A 19273-nucleotide genomic window follows, 5' to 3' on the forward strand; every position below is an offset into this window, starting at 1 on the left:
AGATTCATCTTTTAACAAATCCTGTTATTGATCTGACCTGGGTGCTTGGGAAGAACATTGGGGTGCCTCAGAGACTGTTCACAAAATATGCTATAAATAGAAATCAAAATGTATATTCTACACTCTACATTTAGTCTCCTGTCTCTCAAAAACAATCTATTTCATCAGGTAAACCAATCCAACACACCATTGGCTAATTGGTTACAGTAGTGTAAAGATTATGTTATTGGACTAGTAATCCAGAATCTTAGATAGGTAATCCAGGGGCCGGGAGTAGTAAACCAAAAACCTGGATGCGATGAATGATATCTGAAGAAACATGTACCTTTAATGGGTAGGCCCCTTTCAGACCAGGTTTGGAACCCTGGGGGACTCCGCCTCCAGCTCCGCCCCCAGGGAACTGTATATAAGGTTACATTCAGTGGGCAGCATGCAGTAACCACACTTCTCGGCAGCTGTCTGGTTCTCTGGTAATTAAAGCCTTTGAATTATCAATCTTCTCTCCTGAGTCGTAATTGAGGGTATCTCACTGGACAACTAATCCAGGGGTTTGGTAAAGTAATCCAGATGATGCGAGTTCATATTTCAATGGTTTAAGTTCAGTTTTATAACATTTCTGGTAATAAAAAGTTGGGTGTCAGTAAAAGTGATCATAAACTGTCAGATTGTCAAATGTAAACCACAGGTTCACTAATCACCACGGTGTGGTTTTTATGGAACTCCAGGCTCACACAATTGTGACTGACACATGGAAAGCCTCTCAGTTGTCACAGAAGCTCCAGAAGAAGGCCCACTATCAACAAAGGATGCCAATAAATGCCGTCAATTTGCTAACGACTTCCACATCCTGAGAATAATTGGGAAAAAAAGCTTTCTGATGCCAGCTATGAAAACTTTTTTTAAAAATCTGGTTTAACTTGTGCACCACCCACATTGGACATTAGTTCCCATTATTTCAGTGCCTGTACCCACTACCACCAACGGTCTGGCTGAAGTAAGAGAAGCACTGGTGCTTCACTGAGAAAACACAAGTCCTTGTCTAACTTGTAACCTCATTGTAAATGTGCCGCTTAGTTGGAACTTGTTCAAACTATGACTTCATTCTTTCATGGTGAAGAAGGATTACAAAAATTAATTTAATGCACAGAAGCCATATTCTTGCCTAAGTCAATAGATTGTTGTAATGATGTGATGAGTTAGTTGCCAGGCAGTTTGCTTGAGGTCGAGGCAGACCACTCGATTCAATTTTGGACATGCTTTGTGATTTGTTCAGATGTGTGTCTGGTTGATGACTCTTTGAATTAAAAAATAATTATTTAAACAATTGCCTGTTTCCAAGGAGGTAGGAGGTAGTTATCACCTTGTGCTTTTTATTAAGTTTGGTCTGGGCCCTTCAAAGCAAGGTTACGCAATTGGAAATTGCAAAGTGAATAAGAATAATCAGGCAATCCTCAGTGTTGGTAAAAAAAATGGTTAAAGAACAACTACTCAATTCAAGCAATTATAGTTGTAATTTTAATATTGAAGTTTTAAATATTTCCTACTTTGTACCTTATAAGGATCTTGCCACAGCGTAAACACAATTATAAATATGTAGCAGTAGGTAAGTGCAGTTGAGGTACAAATCAGCAATTATCTAATCAAATGACAGAGCAGGCCTGAGGGGCTGGATAGCCTACTCCTGTTCCTATTCCCCTGTGCTCCTTATTATATGCATGGTCTATTATTGTTTAATGAATTAGTTTGGCAGTTAAAGCCTCCAGTCCCAGTGTAGCAGAATTGTTTGCATTTTAAAGTCCACAATGGAGAAATAGAGGCCGGGATTCACTGATCCTAGTCTGCCCCATTACCTCTGCTAGCGAAGACGGAGAATTTGCCGCTCAGCCGGAACTCCCATTCACTGCAGCGGGACCGGACATACCGTTGGTGTGAATGGACAGAAAATCTCGCCCTGAATACCAACAGCTAACAAATCAAAAAAGAGCTTCTCTAAGTTACTCAGAACATCACAAAATATATTACCTAATATCAGAGCAATTGAAAATACTTTTGAGGATGTAGGGAGAAGACAACTGACATAGATTTCCTTTTTACTATCCAGTAAACCTTGATGGTAGCTACATTGAATGGAAATTGGGTAAGGACAGGATTGTATGAGAGTATGAGGCCTCTAATAATCCCAGCAATATAACCAAATTCATCCCCTCAATGATCAGTTGCTGTGTCAAACCTCACTCGGGGTGAAACATGAAGAATAATCATTTGGCTTGGATACAAAGAGGGCAGTGTCCCGACAAGCATCGTGCCTCTCCAAGAGCAAGGTATAACATTGAGGCAAGAAAGGTTTGTAAGAATCCTGCCAGACATGCAGGAAGGGCTAATGTCCATCCCACTGTGGACTTTTCTCTTTCAGATTCGTTACATTTCGCAAACACAAGGGTTGCCAGCGGAGTATTTGTTAAGCGCAGGGACAAAGACAACACGATTCTTCAACAGAGATCCAGATTCATCGTATCCATTATGGAGGCTTAAGGTGATTTTCTCTTTGTTGTGTGTGAAGAGGACCAATGTGTATGCATTTTGTTTCTGTTTATGACCACTATTTCACTTTTCCTTCAACTGTATCTCGCTGTATCATACGCTCTTAGCACGATGTAAAGGAGCAGCTTGATCTGCCTTGCTTAGGCCTCTCTCAGCATTGGGCAGTCATTCCTCAGCTGGGTATGCAGCACAAATGGCATTGGGATGAGTTTCTCGCTCTGGATTTCTGTCCCTCCTTCCCTTTATGTAATTGTTCTTCTCTCGTTGCTGGTGGAAATGCTGAGAGAATAGACTCACCTTATGAGTTGTGGTCTAAAGTCATAACCTGGCACTGGATGAAACCATTCTGCTTTTTATGTGTTATACATTCCACTGTTACTACTGATGCTCTCAAGCCTAAAATGGATAGTGGAATTGACTAAACAGATGCACAGCAGGGATCTTAATGAGACCTGTGACTACCTTTATCCCTGCTCCTCTTTTTCCCTCATCCCTCTTCCTACATCAGAATTAAACCTACCTTCTCATGCAACATTCTAATGTACTAATCTCTCTCCAGCGCCTATCCATCTTTAAAGCACTTTAAAGCATTGATTCCCACAAGGCTATAGTGGGTCAAGTGCCAGTTACCCTTGTGTGGCCCTGGATGATAAGTGCTGCCTGAGCTATTTGGCGACCAGGGTATGGCTATATTCAAAGCCTAACCTAACATATGATCAGAAGCAATCACTATCCTCACCCTGTCCTCATTCCCTCCAATCCCTGGGTAAAGCCTATTGTACCAATCTGACTGTTGTCCGGGCAAAACTAAACTTGGTCATGCAGATCAGGAACTGAATCTGGGAATTTCAGATCTGTGTAGGTCAGGAACAGGTACTCGGGGGGGGGGGGGGGGGGGGGCGCATTGGAATGATGTATAGCTTCAAAATTTTTACAAGAATGAATTCTATCACACATGCACTTGGTTCAGTTTGTGTATGATTCACTCTGGGTAACCTTGACCATTTCAGATTGGTGGGCAGGCAGTTTTGGTGTAACTGACTTCAGAAAGGCTGCTAAGAATGTCCGCAAGTTTCATTTTGATATTGGTGCACATATACGTCATGATTCAAATACCCAAGCAAACAATGTACCAGTGTTTTAAATGCTGGAACACGGTTGAACTCCAGAAAGGATCTAGTTAAGAAGAGGGCACCTGGGGCTGCTTATTCATAGAATCCTTACAGTGCAGAAGGAGGCCATTGGGCCCACCGGGTTTGCACCAACCCTCCGAAAGAGCACCCTACATAGGCCCACTCCCTGATCCTGTCCCTGTAACCCCACCTGACCTTTGGGCTCTAACGGGCAATTTAGCATGGCCAATCCACCTAATCTGCATATCTTGGGATTGTGGGAGGAAACCGGAGCACCCTGAGGAAACCCACGCAGACACTGGGAGAACACACAGACAGGCAGCCAAGGCCATAATTGAACCCAGGTCCCTGGCGTTGTGAGGCAGCGGGGGGCTGAAGCTACAGCAGATGCTTTGTCCTTCACATCTCTGAATCAATGGTGAGGTGTTCAAGTGTAACTTCAGAGATCTAGGCTGGTACTCTTAAGAGATCACTGCGCTGTCAGAGGTGACAAGCTTTCAGATGAGATGTTAAGATGAGGCCCCGTTTACCCTGTCAGGCTGATGTAAAAGATCCCATTGCTCTACTTAATGAAATGAGGGGAGCTCTTCCAGTCTTCTGGCTGATATTATCTCTCATTCGACATCACATTTTTCTGGTCATAATCACATTGCTGTATGTGGGAATTTACAGTGCGTAAATTAGCTGATACATTTCCTTATATCATAACAGGGACTACACTTCAAAAGTACTTTATTGGCTGTGAAGTTTTTCCGACACATCCTGTGGTTATGAAAGTCCATCTTTGTTTCTTTCTCTTGTCAAGTTGATTACTCATTTTTGCGGTTTAAACAATGTGAATTACCTTGCTGAATCTCTCTCTCAAATGCAGCAATGTGCGATTAAACAGGTCTGTGATCTATCCTAACTTTTTGATGGCATAAATCTCACTCTTTCACTTGTCGTGATGCTTGTCCTCCCAGGCCAGGAAATTCATTATTCTGCTTTAGAATTCCAGGAAAGGATGAAAATAAAAATCAGCTGTCCCAATAATATTTTATTTAACAGCTGGCACATCCCAGCACGTTAAACAAACATTCACTGCTTCAGGGCCTTGTGTCTAAAAGAACCTTCTAGAACGGCAGCATGTGTCGGCATTTCTGTGCGATTCTTTGGAAGCTTTGAAAGAGAACGTGTCCAAACCCTTAGGCAAGCAAGAATCACATTGATGATTTGGAGTTGGGGACCAAGTGCAATGTGTCCAAGTTTGCAGACGACACTAAGATGAGTGGTAAAGCAAAAAGTGCAGAGGATACCGGAAGTCTGCAGAGGGATTTGGATAGGTTAAGTGAATGGGCTAGGGTCTGGAAGATGGAATACAATGTTGACAAAAGTGAGGTTATCCATTTTGGTAGGAATAACAGCAAAAGGGATTATTATTTAAACATGCTGCTGTGCAAAGAGACCTGTGTGTGCTAGTGCATGAGTCGCAAAAAGTTGGTTTACAGGTGCAACAGGGGATTAAGAAGGCAAATGGAGTTTTGTCCTTCATTGCTAGAGGCATGGAGTTTAAGACTAGGGAGGTTATGCTGCAATTGTATAAGGTGTTAGTGCCTGGAGTATTGTGTTCAGTTTTGGTCTCCTTACCTGAGAAAGAACGTACTGGCGCTGGAGGGTGTGCAGAGGAGATTCACTAGGTTAATCCCAGAGTTGAGGGGGTTGGATTACGAGGAGAGGTTGAGTAGACTGAGACTGTACTCGTTGGAATTTAGAAGGATGCGGGGGGGGGATCTTATAGAAACATATAAAATTATGAAGGGAATAGATAGGATAGATGCGGACAGGTTGTTTCCACTGGTGGGTTAAAGCAGAACTAGGGGGCATAGCCTCAAAATAAGGGGAAGTAGATTTAGGACTGAATTTAGGAGGAACTTCTTCACCCAAAGGGTTGTGAATCTATGGAATTCCTTGCCCAGTGAAGCAGTTGAGGCTCCTTCATGAAATGTTTTAAGATAAAGATAGATAGTTTTTTGAAGAATAAAGGGATTAAGGGTAATGGTGTTCGGGCCGGAAAGTGGAGCTGAGTCCACAAAAGATCAGCCATGATCTCATTGAATGGCGGAGCAGGCTCAAGGGGCCAGATAGCCTACTCCTGCTCCTAGTTCTTATGTTCTTATGTTCTTAATTAACGTGGGGCAGGGGTTGATAGAAGAATAGGCAATTTGCAGTTGACATTCAACAACTTGAGTCCCTCGTGTGGCTGTCACTTTATTTGCATCTGAGAAAGTCCAAGATTAATGGACAGGCTGCAACTTTTAAACAGCAAGGGAGAGGTGAGGCCAGCCTTATAAGTGCGGGGAGGAGCTGGGGAGAGGTCAGCGTGCCCAGAGCTGTCAGTAATCAGTTGTACTTTTGAGGCTGTGTCTCGTGTCGGAAACACAACTCTAGCGAAAAGTACTAAACTTTGTGGGAACAAAATTGTTTTCAGTGCTCTTTGCATCACGTAACCATGGAGTAAAAAAAAAATGCTTTCGTTGAAATTATAGGCACCAGAAGATCACGAGACAGAGATGGGGATCAAATCGAAGGAGGCAAGAAAATACATTTTTAACTGTTTGGATGATATGGCACAGGTATGATTGTCTTTCCTGTGCTGCTTCCTTTGGTCTCCTTGTTGGACTACAATTTTACAGGCATCAGCTGCCTTCTGGTGCCTCACCAAGGGATCATTTCCACATCAGAGCCCTGGTGGTGAGTGCTGGCGGGGTTTTTGAACACAAAGGACCCAGACCATTATAGCTAAACTGTACTCGCCCAACTTCCAGACAACACGCACACATACGCACATTTTCACACGGGGACAAACACAGATTCACTTGTGTGCACACGTTTACACATAGAAACATACAGACTCACACACAATCACACAGTCACAATCTAATACAAAGAAGCACAAAGCTTCATACAGGCACATGCTCATGTTCATGCATGTGCGCTCACAGCCGTGCACTCAGACACACATGCACAAACACACATGCAGTCAGACAAAAACACAAAATTGCACACTAGCACACACAAACATAAATGTACACTGTCACATGTAAAACATGTTCACATACACAAACGCAGCCAGACATAAACATGCATGCAAATGCACTTGCACAATCACAAACAGACATACATTTCCAGAACAACACTGAACAATTTTTCCCCCATCGTCTCTCAAACCCCAAGGGACTGAAGTAAATTCTAGTGTGACCGAGGCACAGACAGAATCTGCAACCAGTACCCAGAGTAAGGGAGCCATAAACAGAATTGTCAACTGCAGCACATTTTTTTTCTCTTAAAAGAGTGAAAAAACATGTCAGAAAGACTGATGGCATTTGGATTTGTGGAGGATCTTCTTAAAATGTCTGTACCTAGTCTGTGCTGAGGTGGTTGTCATGATATGCAGACATGCAGATAATGATATACAGACAGGCAACTAATGAACACAGAGAACAGGACATGACCAATGAGCAGGCAGGACATTCGGGTGGTATTTCACTATAAAAGTCACAAGGCACTCACATTCTGCCTCTTTCCACTGATGAACATCTACAGAGTGAGTCAGGGTGTATGCATGTGGCTAAGAGCTAGTCTGGTTCAGTCAGACAGAGTAACCACACTTAGGTTAGCACAGAGTCAAACTCATAGAGAACTGTGCTACTGGTTCAATAAATCAGATTGAACTAACTTCAAGGTCTGGAGTATATTTTGGTTAAAGCTGCATCCAGTTGCAGCCTGTGTTATCCCAGAGTACATAACACAACATGCTACCTGGAGACTGCTTAATCTAGGTGGTTTACCTCAGTCTGTTCCGTGACGACCAGTGAATGTATCCCAGCACCATGGAGAAGATTCAGGCACCTCACCAGCTCAGGACCTCTGGCAACCTCAGTGGACATTCAAGCAAATGTTTCTGCTGTACATCGAAGCTTCAGATCTTGTGGGTGCGTCTGATGCAAGGAATATCGCGCTTCTCCTCTCAACAGCGGGTGATCAACCCATCAAACTCTTCAACTCTTTTCACTTCACCGAACGCCAGGACAAGACAAAGTTTCAGACCATCCTGGACAAGTTTGACAGTCACTATGGAGTGGACACCAATGAAATCTTCGAGCGCTACATATTCAAAAAGCGTCTACAAGGTAAAGCTGAATCTTTCAACTCCTTCTTAACTAACCTCCGCCTGGCGAGAATGAGCAAGTTTTTTGGGGTAGAAGACAGTTGTATGAGGTGCAAGGGCACCCCTGCAAACCATGTCCACATGTTTTGGGCATGCCCGGAGCTTAGAGAGTTCTGACAAGGGTTCGCGAGGGCAATGTCCAAGGTGCTTAACACACGGGTGGTGCCGAGTCCAGAGATAGCGATCTTTGGAGTGTCAGAAGACCCGGGAGTTCAGGGGGCGAAAGAGGCTGACATCTTGGCCTTTGCCTCCCCAGTAGCTCGGAGACGGATGTTATTAATGTGGAGGGACTCGAAGTCCCCGAGTGTAGAGACTTGGGTTAACAACATGGCTGGGCTTCTCAGCCTCGAGAAAATAAAGTTTGCCTGAAGAGGGTCTACGCTAGGGTTCTCTCCGAGGTGGTAGCCGTTCGTCGACTTTCTCGGGGAAAATTAAAATGTCAGCAGCTGCAGCATTCCATAGGGGAGGGGTGAGTGCTTCATTGGGATGGTGTGGGAAGACTGAGTCACGTGGGGTAATGTCTATTTAATTATTATTGTATACTCTCTTTTTGCACTATGTTAATGTTCACTCTAATTTGTTTTGTTATTATTGTTACTACTGTTTTATTATGAAAAATTCTGCAAAACCTTAATAAAAATACTTTTTTAAAAAACAACTAACCTCCGCCTGCTAGCGCTGTCCTGCAACTTTGGTGATATTGCTGACTCCATGATCAGAGACCAAATCGTTTTTGGTGTTCACTCTGATCCTCTAAGAGAGCAGCTACTGAAAATCAAGCATATGACCCTGCCAGTCACGATTGAAACATGCACAGTGCATGAGCACACCAAAAATCGCTATGCCCAGTACAAATCGGCTGAAAATGAGAAACTTGCCTCCCACGAGGCAGAGAGAGTGCAGGCCATCTCCCGGATGCAGCGCCTCAGCATTGATGAAAGTGGCCATTTTGCACGCTTTTCCCAGGGCCCTACGCATGCGCGATGCAAACGGGATAACGAAGCAGCCGACACCCGCACTGCGCATGTGCGACGACACGCGGAGCGTCAGGACGCCCACATCATGACGTGCTCGAACTGCGGCAAAGCCCACTTGAAGAAACACTGCCCTGCAAGAGGCAGGCGATGTTTAAACTGGGGGAAGCCTGGACACTATGCAGCCTTGTGCAGGTCTGCACCACCAGTCAGGGGCCAGCGCTCCCAATTCCGACGACGGCGCGTTCAGAGTGTGCAACAACGATTACAGGATTCTGATCCTGGCAGCACAATGGATGCAGAGGAAGAATGCCTGGACTCCGCCTACTGTGTGGGCATCATTACCAAATGTGAATATGCCACATCCAACTCATCACAAATTCAATCCATCCTCGATGTGGATTTTGCGGACGAATGGCGTGCGGTGATGCAGGTCAACCACTGCTCCATCCAGTTTAGGCTGGACACGGGCTTCTGCCAACTCCTCTCACAGGCAGATTTCAAACGCATCAAGAAGCCCCCAAAGGTCCTTCCTGCAGGCTCCTGGACTACAACAGAAATGCTATCACGGCACTGGGATCCTGCCATCTACTCGTCTCCAACCAGAGCACCCACGCACGGTTACGTTTTGAAATTGTCCAGCCAGTTAGGGCATTCCTACTTGGCGTGCATGCCTGCAAGCAGCTAAACCTCGTGCAGCGGATTTACACAACGACATCCTCCAATGTGGATCTTCAGGCCGGCATTGACGACATCCTCGCTCAGTATCCGGTAGTGTTCGACGGGATGGGCATGCGGCCATATCGATACAAGATTCCGCTACGACCTGATGCCAAGCCAGTGGCCCACGCACCACGCCGGGTCCCGGCTCCGCTGAGGGAGCGCCTGAAGGCACAGCTCAAGGATCTTCAGCAACATTTCCAAGGTAACCGAACCGACTGACTTGGTCAGCTCGATGGTATGCGTTAGAAAGCCTTCGGAAGACCTGCGCATCTGCATTAATCCCAAGGATCTCAATAAGAATATAATGCGTGAACACTACCCCATCCCAAAGCGGGAGGAACTCACCAGCGAGGTGGCAGACCCAAGTTATTTCACCAAGTTAGATGCGTCACCTGGATTTTGGCAAATCCAGCTGGATGAGTCCAGCAGAAGGCTGGACACCATTTGGCAGATACTGCTATAATCGCATGCCGTTTGGCATTGTCTCGGCATCCGAGATCTTCCATCGCATCATGGAGCAGATGATGGAGGGCATTGAAGGGGTTTGTGTGTGCGAGGATGACATCATCATATGGTCCACGACCCCTGACAAGCATGTTTCTCGTCTCCAGCAGGTATTACGCCATGTCCATGCCAATGGCCTGGAGCTGAACAGGTCCAAATTTTAGGGCTTTGGCATGTCGACACTCAAGTTTCTCGGTGACCGGACTTCCGGGTGCGGCGATGACCAGCTGAGTCGCACGTTTCGGCAGCTCCCTGTGAAACGGACTTTTGGGCTCTTGATAGGAGCCCCAACGGCAATTTTGACGGCTAAAAACACTGTGCGGTAAACCAGAAGGGAATCCCCCCCTGGATACGGATGGAAAAAGGAGGAGAGAGTGGCCAGATTGCAGTGGATCCTTTAGAACAGCGGCAAGGAAGGCAAGCAAAAATCAAGATGGCGTCGGAAGGTGGCAGTTTAACATGGGGCCCTGAACAACAAGAGTTCTTGAAATGCTGTGTGGAAGAGATCAAAAAGGAAATGAAGAAAGAGCTGTTGGCCCCGATACTACAGGCGATCAAAGGGCTAAAGGAGGAACAAAAGACCCAGGAGCGGGAGCTTCGGGTCGTGAAGGCAAAGGCAGCCGAGAATGAGGACGATATACAGGGCCTGGTGGTGAAGACGGAGACGCAGGAGGCACATCAGAAACGATGTGTGGAAAGGTTGGAGGCACTGGAAAACAACGCAAGGAGGAACAACCTGAGGATTCTTGGCCTTCCTGAAGGTGTGGAGGGAGCGGACGTCGGGGCATATGTGAGCACGATGCTGCACTCGTTAATGGGAGCGGAGGCCCCGGCGGGTCCGTTGGAGGTGGAGGGAGCATACCGAGTGATGGCGCGAGGACCGAGAGCAAGAGAAATTCCCAGAGCCATAGTGGTGAGATTCCTCCATTTTAAGGATAGAGAAATGGTCCTTAGATGGGCGAAGAAAACTCGGAGCAGTAAATGGGAGAACGCGGTGATCCGCGTTTATCAAGACTGGAGTGCGGAGGTGGCGAGAAGGAGGGCGAGCTTTAATCGGGCCAAGGCGGTGCTTCATAAAAAGAAGATACAATTTGGAATGCTGCAACCGGCAAGACTGTGGGTCACATATCGAGGGAGGCACCACTACTTTGAGACGGCGGATGAAGCGTGGACTTTTATTGTGGAAGAAAAACTGGAATGAGCGGGTTATTAAAAAGAACGTTCGAACAAAGTGATGGGGCGAATGTGGGGGGAAAGAGGGGTTTTATGTACTAATCCTGCGATGTGGTAACTTTTCTCTCTCCCACAGGTGGTGATGGGGGGAGGAGAGGAGATGGAGGAGATGGGGCGTTGGCCATTGGGGGCGAGGCCAAGGGAGAAGCGCGGGCTTGGTTCCCGCGCTATGATAATCATGGCGGGAATAGAGAAGCAGGAAGGAGGGGGCGTCGCACGGTGCGAGCCGAGGTCACGGGGGGAAGCCGAGGTCAGCCAGAGTTTGCTGACTTCTGGGAGCAACATGGGGGGAGTAATTACGCTAGCGGGGGATCTAGCGGGGGGGGGTGGGATGGGGGAATTACTGGGTTGCTGCTGCTGGGGAGAGGGGGGAGCTGGTATGGGAGAGGATGGGCGGGGGGGCACCGCCTGGGGGAGATACAGCTGCGTGGGAACCGGGTGAGGAGCTGGAAAAAGGTGATGGCTAATCGACAAGGGGGGGGGGGGGGGGGGGTAGGAAGCCCCCCAACTCGGCTGATCACGTGGAACGTGAGAGGGCTGAACGGGCCGATAAAGAGGGCACGGGTACTCGCACACCTTAAGAAACTTAAGGCAGATGTGGTTATGTTACAGGAAACGCACCTGAAACTGATAGACCAGGTTAGGCTACGCAAAGGATGGGTGGGGCAGGTGTTCCATTCGGGGCTAGATGCGAAAAACAGGGGGGTGGCTATATTAGTGGGGAAGCGGGTAATGTTCGAGGCAAAGACTATAGTGGCGGATAACGGGGGCAGATACGTGATGGTGAGTGGCAAACTACAGGGGGAGACGGTGGTTTTGGTAAACGTATATGCCCCGAACTGGGATGATGCCAATTTTATGAGGCGGATGCTAGGACGCATTCCGGACCTAGAGATGGGAAAGCTGATAATGGGGGGAGATTTTAATACGGTGTTGGAACCAGGGCTGGATAGGTCGAAGTCCAGGACTGGAAGGAGGCAGGCAGCAGCCAAGGTACTTAAAGATTTTATGGAGCAGATGGGAGGTGTAGACCCGTGGAGATTTAGCAGACCTAGGAGTAAGGAGTTCTCGTTTTTCTCCTATGTCCATAAAGTCTACTCGCGAATAGACTTTTTTGTGCTGGGTAGGGCATTGATCCCGAAGGTGAGGGGAACGGAGTATACGGCTATAGCCATTTCGGATCACGCTCCACACTGGGTGGACTTGGAGATAGGGGAGGAAACAGGAGGGCGCCCACCCTGGAGAATGGACATGGGACTAATGGCAGATGAGGGGGTGTGTCTAAGGGTGAGGGGGTGCATTGAAAAGTACTTGGAACTCAATGATAATGGGGAGGTCCAGGTGGGAGTGGTCTGGGAGGCGTTGAAGGCGGTGGTTAGAGGGGAGCTGATATCAATAAGGGCACATAAAGGGAAGCAGGAGAGTAAGGAACGGGAGCGGTTGCTGCAAGAACTTTTGAGGGTGGACAGACAATATGCGGAAGCACCGGAGGAGGGACTGTACAGGGAAAGGCAAAGGCTACATGTAGAATTTGACTTGCTGACTACAGGCACTGCAGAGGCACAATGGAGGAAGGCACAGGGTGTACAGTACGAATATGGGGAGAAGGCGAGCAGGTTGCTGGCACACCAATTGAGGAAAAGGGGAGCAGCGAGGGAAATAGGGGGAGTGAGGGATGAGGAAGGAGAGATGGAGCGGGGAGCGGAGAGAGTGAATGGAGTGTTCAAGACATTTTATAAAAAATTATATGAAGCTCAACCCCCGGATGGGAGGGAGAGAATGATGGGCTACTTGGATCGGCTGGAATTTCCCAAGGTGGAAGAGCAGGAAAGGGTGGGACTGGGAGCACAGATCGAGGTAGAAGAAGTGGTGAAAGGAATTAGGAGCATGCAGGCGGGAAAGGCCCCGGGACCGGATGGATTCCCAGTCGAATTCTATAGAAAACATGTGGACTTGCTCGCCCCGGTACTGACGAGGACCATTAATGAGGCAAAGGAAAGGGGACAACTGCCCCCGACTATGTCTGAAGCAACGATATCGCTTCTCTTAAAGAAGGAAAAGGACCCGCTACAATGCGGGTCCTATAGACCTATTTCCCTCCTAAATGTAGATGCCAAGGTCCTGGCCAAGGTAATGGCAATGAGAATAGAGGAATGTGTCCCGGGGGTGGTCCACGAGGACCAAACTGGGTTTGTGAAGGGGAGACAGCTGAACACGAATATACGGAGGTTGTTAGGGGTAATGATGATGGCCCCACCAGAGGGAGAAACTGAGATAGTAGTGGCGATGGATGCTGAGAAAGCATTTGATAGAGTGGAGTGGGATTATTTGTGGGAGGTGTTGAGGAGATTTGGTTTTGGAGAGGGGTATGTTAGATGGGTGCAGCTGTTGTATAGGGCCCCAGTGGCGAGCGTTGTCACGAATGGACGGGGATCTGCATATTTTCGGCTCCATAGAGGGACAAGGCAGGGATGCCCTCTGTCCCCATTATTGTTTGCAGTGGCGATTGAGCCCCTGGCGATAACGTTGAGGGGTTCCAAGAAGTGGAGGGGAGTACTTAGGGGAGGAGAAGAGCACCGGGTATCTTTGTATGCGGATGATTTGCTACTATACGTGGCGGACCCGGCGGAGGGGATGCCAGAAATAATGCGGATACTTGGGGAGTTTGGGGATTTTTCAGGGTATAAATTGAACATGGGGAAAAGTGAGTTGTTTGTGGTGCATCCAGGGGAGCAGAGTAGAGAAATAGAGGACCTACCGTTGAGGAAGGTAACAAGGGACTTTCGTTACCTGGGGATCCAGATAGCTAAGAATTGGGGCACATTGCATAGGTTAAATTTAACGCGGTTGGTGGAACAGATGGAGGAGGATTTCAAGAGATGGGATATGGTATCCCTGTCAATGGCAGGGAGGGTGCAGGCGGTTAAGATGGTGGTCCTCCCGAGATTCCTCTTTGTGTTTCAGTGCCTCCCGGTGGTGATTACGAAGGCTTTTTTAAAAAGGATTGAAAAGAGCATCATGGGTTTTGTGTGGGCCGGGAAGACCCCGAGAGTGAGGAAGGGATTCTTACAGCGTAGCAGGGATAGGGGGGGGCTGGCACTACCGAGCCTAAGTGAGTATTATTGGGCCGCTAATATTTCAATGGTGAGTAAGTGGATGGGAGAGGAGGAGGGAGCGGCGTGGAAGAGATTAGAGAGGGCGTCCTGTAGGGGGACTAGCCTACAGGCTATGGTGACAGCCCCATTGCCGTTCTCACCGAGGAACTACACCACAAGCCCGGTGGTGGTGGCTACACTGAAGATTTGGGGACAGTGGAGACGGCATAGGGGAAAGACTGGAGCCTTGGGGGGGGGTCCCCGATAAGAAACAACCATAGGTTTGCCCCGGGGGGAATGGATGGGGGATATGGAATGTGGCAAAGAGCAGGAATAACGCAACTGAAAGATCTGTTTGTGGATGGGAAGTTTGCGAGTCTGGGAGCGCTGACCGAGAAATATGGGTTGCCCCAAGGGAATGCATTCAGGTATATGCAACTGAGGGCTTTTGCGAGGCAACAGGTGAGGGAATTCCCGCAGCTCCCGACACAAGAGGTGCAGGACAGAGTGATCTCAAAGACATGGGTGGGGGATGGTAAGGTGTCAGATATATATAGGGAAATGAGGGACGAAGGGGAGACTATGGTAGATGAACTAAAAGGGAAATGGGAAGAAGAGCTGGGGGAGGAGATCGAGGAGGGGCTGTGGGCAGATGCCCTAAGCAGGGTAAACTCGTCGTCCTCGTGTGCCAGGCTAAGCCTGATTCAGTTTAAGGTATTACACAGGGCACATATGACTGGAGCACGGCTCAGTACATTTTTTGGGGTGGAGGATAGGTGTGCGAGGTGCTCGAGAAGCCCAGCGAATCATAACCATATGTTTTGGTCATGCCCGGCACTACAGGGGTTTTGGATGGGGGTGACAAAGGTGCTTTGAAAAGTAGTAGGAGTCCGGGTCGAACCAAGCTGGGGGTTGGCTATATTTGGGGTTGCACAAGAGCCGGGAGTGCAGGAGGCGAGAGAGGCCGATGTTTTGGCCTTTGCGTCCCTAGTAGCCCGGCGCAGGATATTGCTAATGTGGAAAGAAGCCAAGCCCCCGGGGGTGGAGACCTGGATAAATGACATGGCGGGGTTTATAAAGCTAGAGCGGATTAGGTTCGTCCTGAGGGGGTCGGCTCAAGGGTTCACCAGGCGGTGGCAACCGTTCGTCGAATACCTCGCAGAAAGATAGACGGAATGGGAAAAAGAAGGCAGCAGCAGCAGCCCAGGATCGGGGGGGGGGGGAGGAGGAACCAGAAGGACTCTCAGGGTTGTTAATATATACTGTATAGTATGTATAGGTCGTTGCTACAGATAATTATATATTGGACTGTTAAATTATATTTTTGGAGAGTGTTCCTTGTGACAAGGCAGTTGCCAATTAGGGCTAGTTTTCATTTTTGTTATTTATTATTTATTCTATTTTTGTTTATAAAATAGGTCATTGTTATTTGTGTTGTTATAATATTGTGTAAAGGATGCACAATGTACTGTGTTGGTTGACCAAAAATTTTCAATAAAATATTTAATTAAAAAAAAAAAAGTTTCTAGGTGACCAGATCTCTCAGCAGGGCGTGTGCCCGGACACAGACAAGGTCAAGGCCATCGAAGCCATGAAGGTCCCTGAAGACAAGAAGGCGGTGTTGCGCTTCCTGGGCATGGTCAATTTTCTGGGCAAGTTCATCCTAAACCTGGCCTCACACGCCACGGCCCTATGAAACCTGGTGAAAAAGTCCACTGCCTTTGAGTGGAAGGCAGCACATCAGGCAGAGTGGTTGGAGCTGAGAGCCAAGCTCACCACTGCACCCGTCTTGGCATTTTTCGACCCAGACAGGGAGACTAAGATCTCGACAGATGCGAGCCAGGGTGGCATTGGTGCGGTGCTGCTTCAACACGATGACACTTCATCCTGGGCACCGGTAGCCTATGCATCAAGGATCATGACGCCCACCGAAACAAGGTATGCGGAAAAAAGAAGGAATGGCTGGGTCTTCTCAATAGCATTCTCAAGTATCAAGACTATGTCTACGGCCTGCCGACATTCACTGTCGAGACGGATCATAGGCCTCTGGTCCGCATTATCCACAAGGACCTGAACGACATGCCATCCTCCTCAAACACAGAAGGTATGACTTTGACTTAGTGCACATGCCTGGCAAGGAGCTCATCATCGCTGATGCATTGTCTCACTCCATCACATTGCCTAGTGAACCGTTGGAAACCATCCGGCAGATTGAATCACAGGTGCAGCTGTGTGTCGGCGTCTGATGAGGAGGTGGTTCGTATCCGCGAGGAGACAGCCAAAGACCCCCTCTTGCAGTGTGTCATGCACCACCTCGCCAATGGCTGGCAGAAAGAGCAGTGCCCTCAATTTTACAGTATAAAAACACAACCTGATGGTGGTTGTTGGTATCCTCCTCAATCTGGACCGGATTGTCATTCCACTCAGTCTCCAGAGCTTGGTGCTCCGCCAAATCCATGAGGGACACCTGGGCGTCGAGAAGTGCAGACACAGAGCCAGGCAGGCTGTCTACTGGCCCAGTATTAGCCAAGACATCTCGAACATGGTCCTCAACTGTGCAATCTTTCAATGCTTCCAGCTAGCGCAGAGCAAGGAGACATGAAATCGAGACCCCCCCATGGTCCAAGGTTGGCATCGACCTCTCTTGTCCGAATGGTCATGACTACGTGTTGATTATTGACTATTACTCCAATTACCCTGAAGTCGTGAAGCTCTCAGATCTCAATCTCAGACCGTCATCAAGGCCTGTAAGGAGACGTTCTCCAGGCATGGTATCCCACTCACTGTCATGAGTGATAATGGCCTGTGCTTCAACAGCCACGAGTGGTCTATGTTTGCCAAGTCCCCCATTTCAAACATGTCACTTCCAGCCCACACTATCCCAGTCCAATGGGAAGGTTGAAAAAGGGGTGCACATTGTGAAACAGCTCATCTGCAAGGCTGCGGATTCTGCTTCTGACATCTACCTCACGCTGCTTGCGTACAGGGCAACCCCACTGTCCACTGGCATGTCGCCGGCTCTACTCCTGATGAACACGGATCTGCGGACGACATTTCCAGCCATACACTTACCCAACCTGGATCACCTCCCGGTGCTGCAGAAGGTGCAGCAGCTCCAAAACCAGCAAAAGCAGGGCTATGATGCTCATGCCACCGATTTGCCCGTGTTATCCCCAGCAGACACTGTCAGGATCAAGATACCAGATGGTGGCTGGTCTGCTCCAGCTGTCGTTGTTCGACAGCTCGTATGTTGTACGTATGGCTGATGGTCCTGTTGTGCGACGAAACAGACGGGCACTGCGCAAAGTTGCCTGCCCGCAACCGCTTTCTTCTCCGTTTCCGTCCGTTGTTTTGCCACCTCCTGATATCTCGAACTACGAGGCCACCAGTCAAGCTTCCATCCCGCCTGTCAAGGAGCAGTCGTCCCCACTACCACCTCTCCGCGGTCGACAAGGATCAGATGCAAGCCCCAGAGACTGGACTTATGAACATTTGTTTTGTTTGCTATGTTCTGTTTTCTCACATTAGACAGCTGTCTTCACATATGCCACCGCTTGTAAATATGTTAATATATGCCACCACATGTAAGTACATTCCCATGTGCCAACAAAACATAAAACAAAAAGGGGAGATGTCATGATGTGCAGACATGCAGATAATGATATACAGACAGGCACAGATAGGCAGCTAATGAGCACAGAGAACAGGACATGACCAATGAGTAGGCAGGACACTCAGGGGTGGTATCTCACTATAAAAGGCACGAGGCACTCACACTCCGCCTCTTTCCACTGATGAACATCTACAGAGTGAGGCAGGGTGTGGCAGGGTGTATGTACAGTATCACTCCTCCAGCACGTGGCTAAGAGCTAGTCTGGTTCAGTTTGACAGAGTAACCTCACTTAGGTTAGCAGAGAGTCGAACTCATAGAGAACTGTGCTACTGATTCAATAAATCAGAATGAACTAACTTCAAGGTCTGGAGTATCTTTTGGTTAAAGCTGCATCCAGTTGCAGCCTGTGTTATCCCAGAGTTACAACAGTGGTCAGATGCTTCAGTTTTTATCTAACTCAAGGAATACTTCACTTCAATTATCTCCGCTGGAATGCATTGTGTTAAATTGAGTATCTGCAGTGTGACTGGTGAAACGTTCCTCATGATGTGTGTTGAAGCAAACACTTTATGTAGGTGGCTTAGTGCTTTTCCTTGCATGTTGAAGATTTTACATTTTTTTGCATGGCAAGTTGCTGATGGTGCGATCTGACAATGTCACTGCTAGGGAAACAGTGCAACAGAGTGCCTATAACCTGAGTGAAAAGGACAAGCCACTGTCTATATTCTTAACCAAACAGCTCAACGGACTGTGAAATTAACAATACAAGGACTGAGAAAAATAAAACAGAGTGGATGAATTCTATGCTAAATTATGTACACGGTGAGAGAAATAAAAAGAAAAGCAAGATTAGATAGAGAAAAAGAGACAAAAGGGAAGTTTAAAATCGTAACGTTTTAAATTTTACGATTTTGAAATCTCCAACAACAATTAATGTCTGAAGGAATTAGACACCATACTTGTAATAATGAATTGCTGGAGTAAATTGGCAGTCATGAACACTTATCATTAAAATGGTATTGACAACTTTCTGTGACCAGGCTAGTTCACATCTAGCTCGCAAATACAGTAACTTCACACCAGTCAATTCATGCCAATAGTGAGGTGGATAGCAAAATGCTATTGTTGTGAAGGTAGTGATAGATCAGTGCAATTCAGACCGTAAGTTTCCGATATCCATGTTTAACCCTCGCCTGATGTTTTTGTACCATTTACGTATAAATATCAGCTAGTGCCATTATTATAACTGA

The 19273-nt window shown here is 47.5% G+C and overlaps 1 protein-coding gene across 4 annotated transcripts in view; it reads left to right on the forward strand.

Annotated features, from left to right (window-relative positions):
* hipk2 (homeodomain interacting protein kinase 2) overlaps nt 1-19273 on the forward strand; it is a 405644-nt gene that overhangs the window by 319764 nt on the left and 66607 nt on the right. The window contains exons 4-6 of one of the 4 annotated variants that reach the window (XM_072484274.1): nt 2414-2533; nt 4546-4563; nt 6200-6286. In XM_072484274.1, the coding sequence (XP_072340375.1) occupies nt 2414-2533; nt 4546-4563; nt 6200-6286 (225 nt within the window). The remainder of the gene's footprint in view (nt 1-2413; nt 2534-4545; nt 4564-6199; nt 6287-19273) is intronic. The other 3 variants (XM_072484276.1, XM_072484275.1, XM_072484277.1) reach the window with 3 other exon arrangements.

The sequence above is a fragment of the Scyliorhinus torazame genome, chromosome 19 (genome assembly GCF_047496885.1).
Source record: "Scyliorhinus torazame isolate Kashiwa2021f chromosome 19, sScyTor2.1, whole genome shotgun sequence".
Lineage (NCBI taxonomy): Eukaryota > Metazoa > Chordata > Chondrichthyes > Carcharhiniformes > Scyliorhinidae > Scyliorhinus > Scyliorhinus torazame.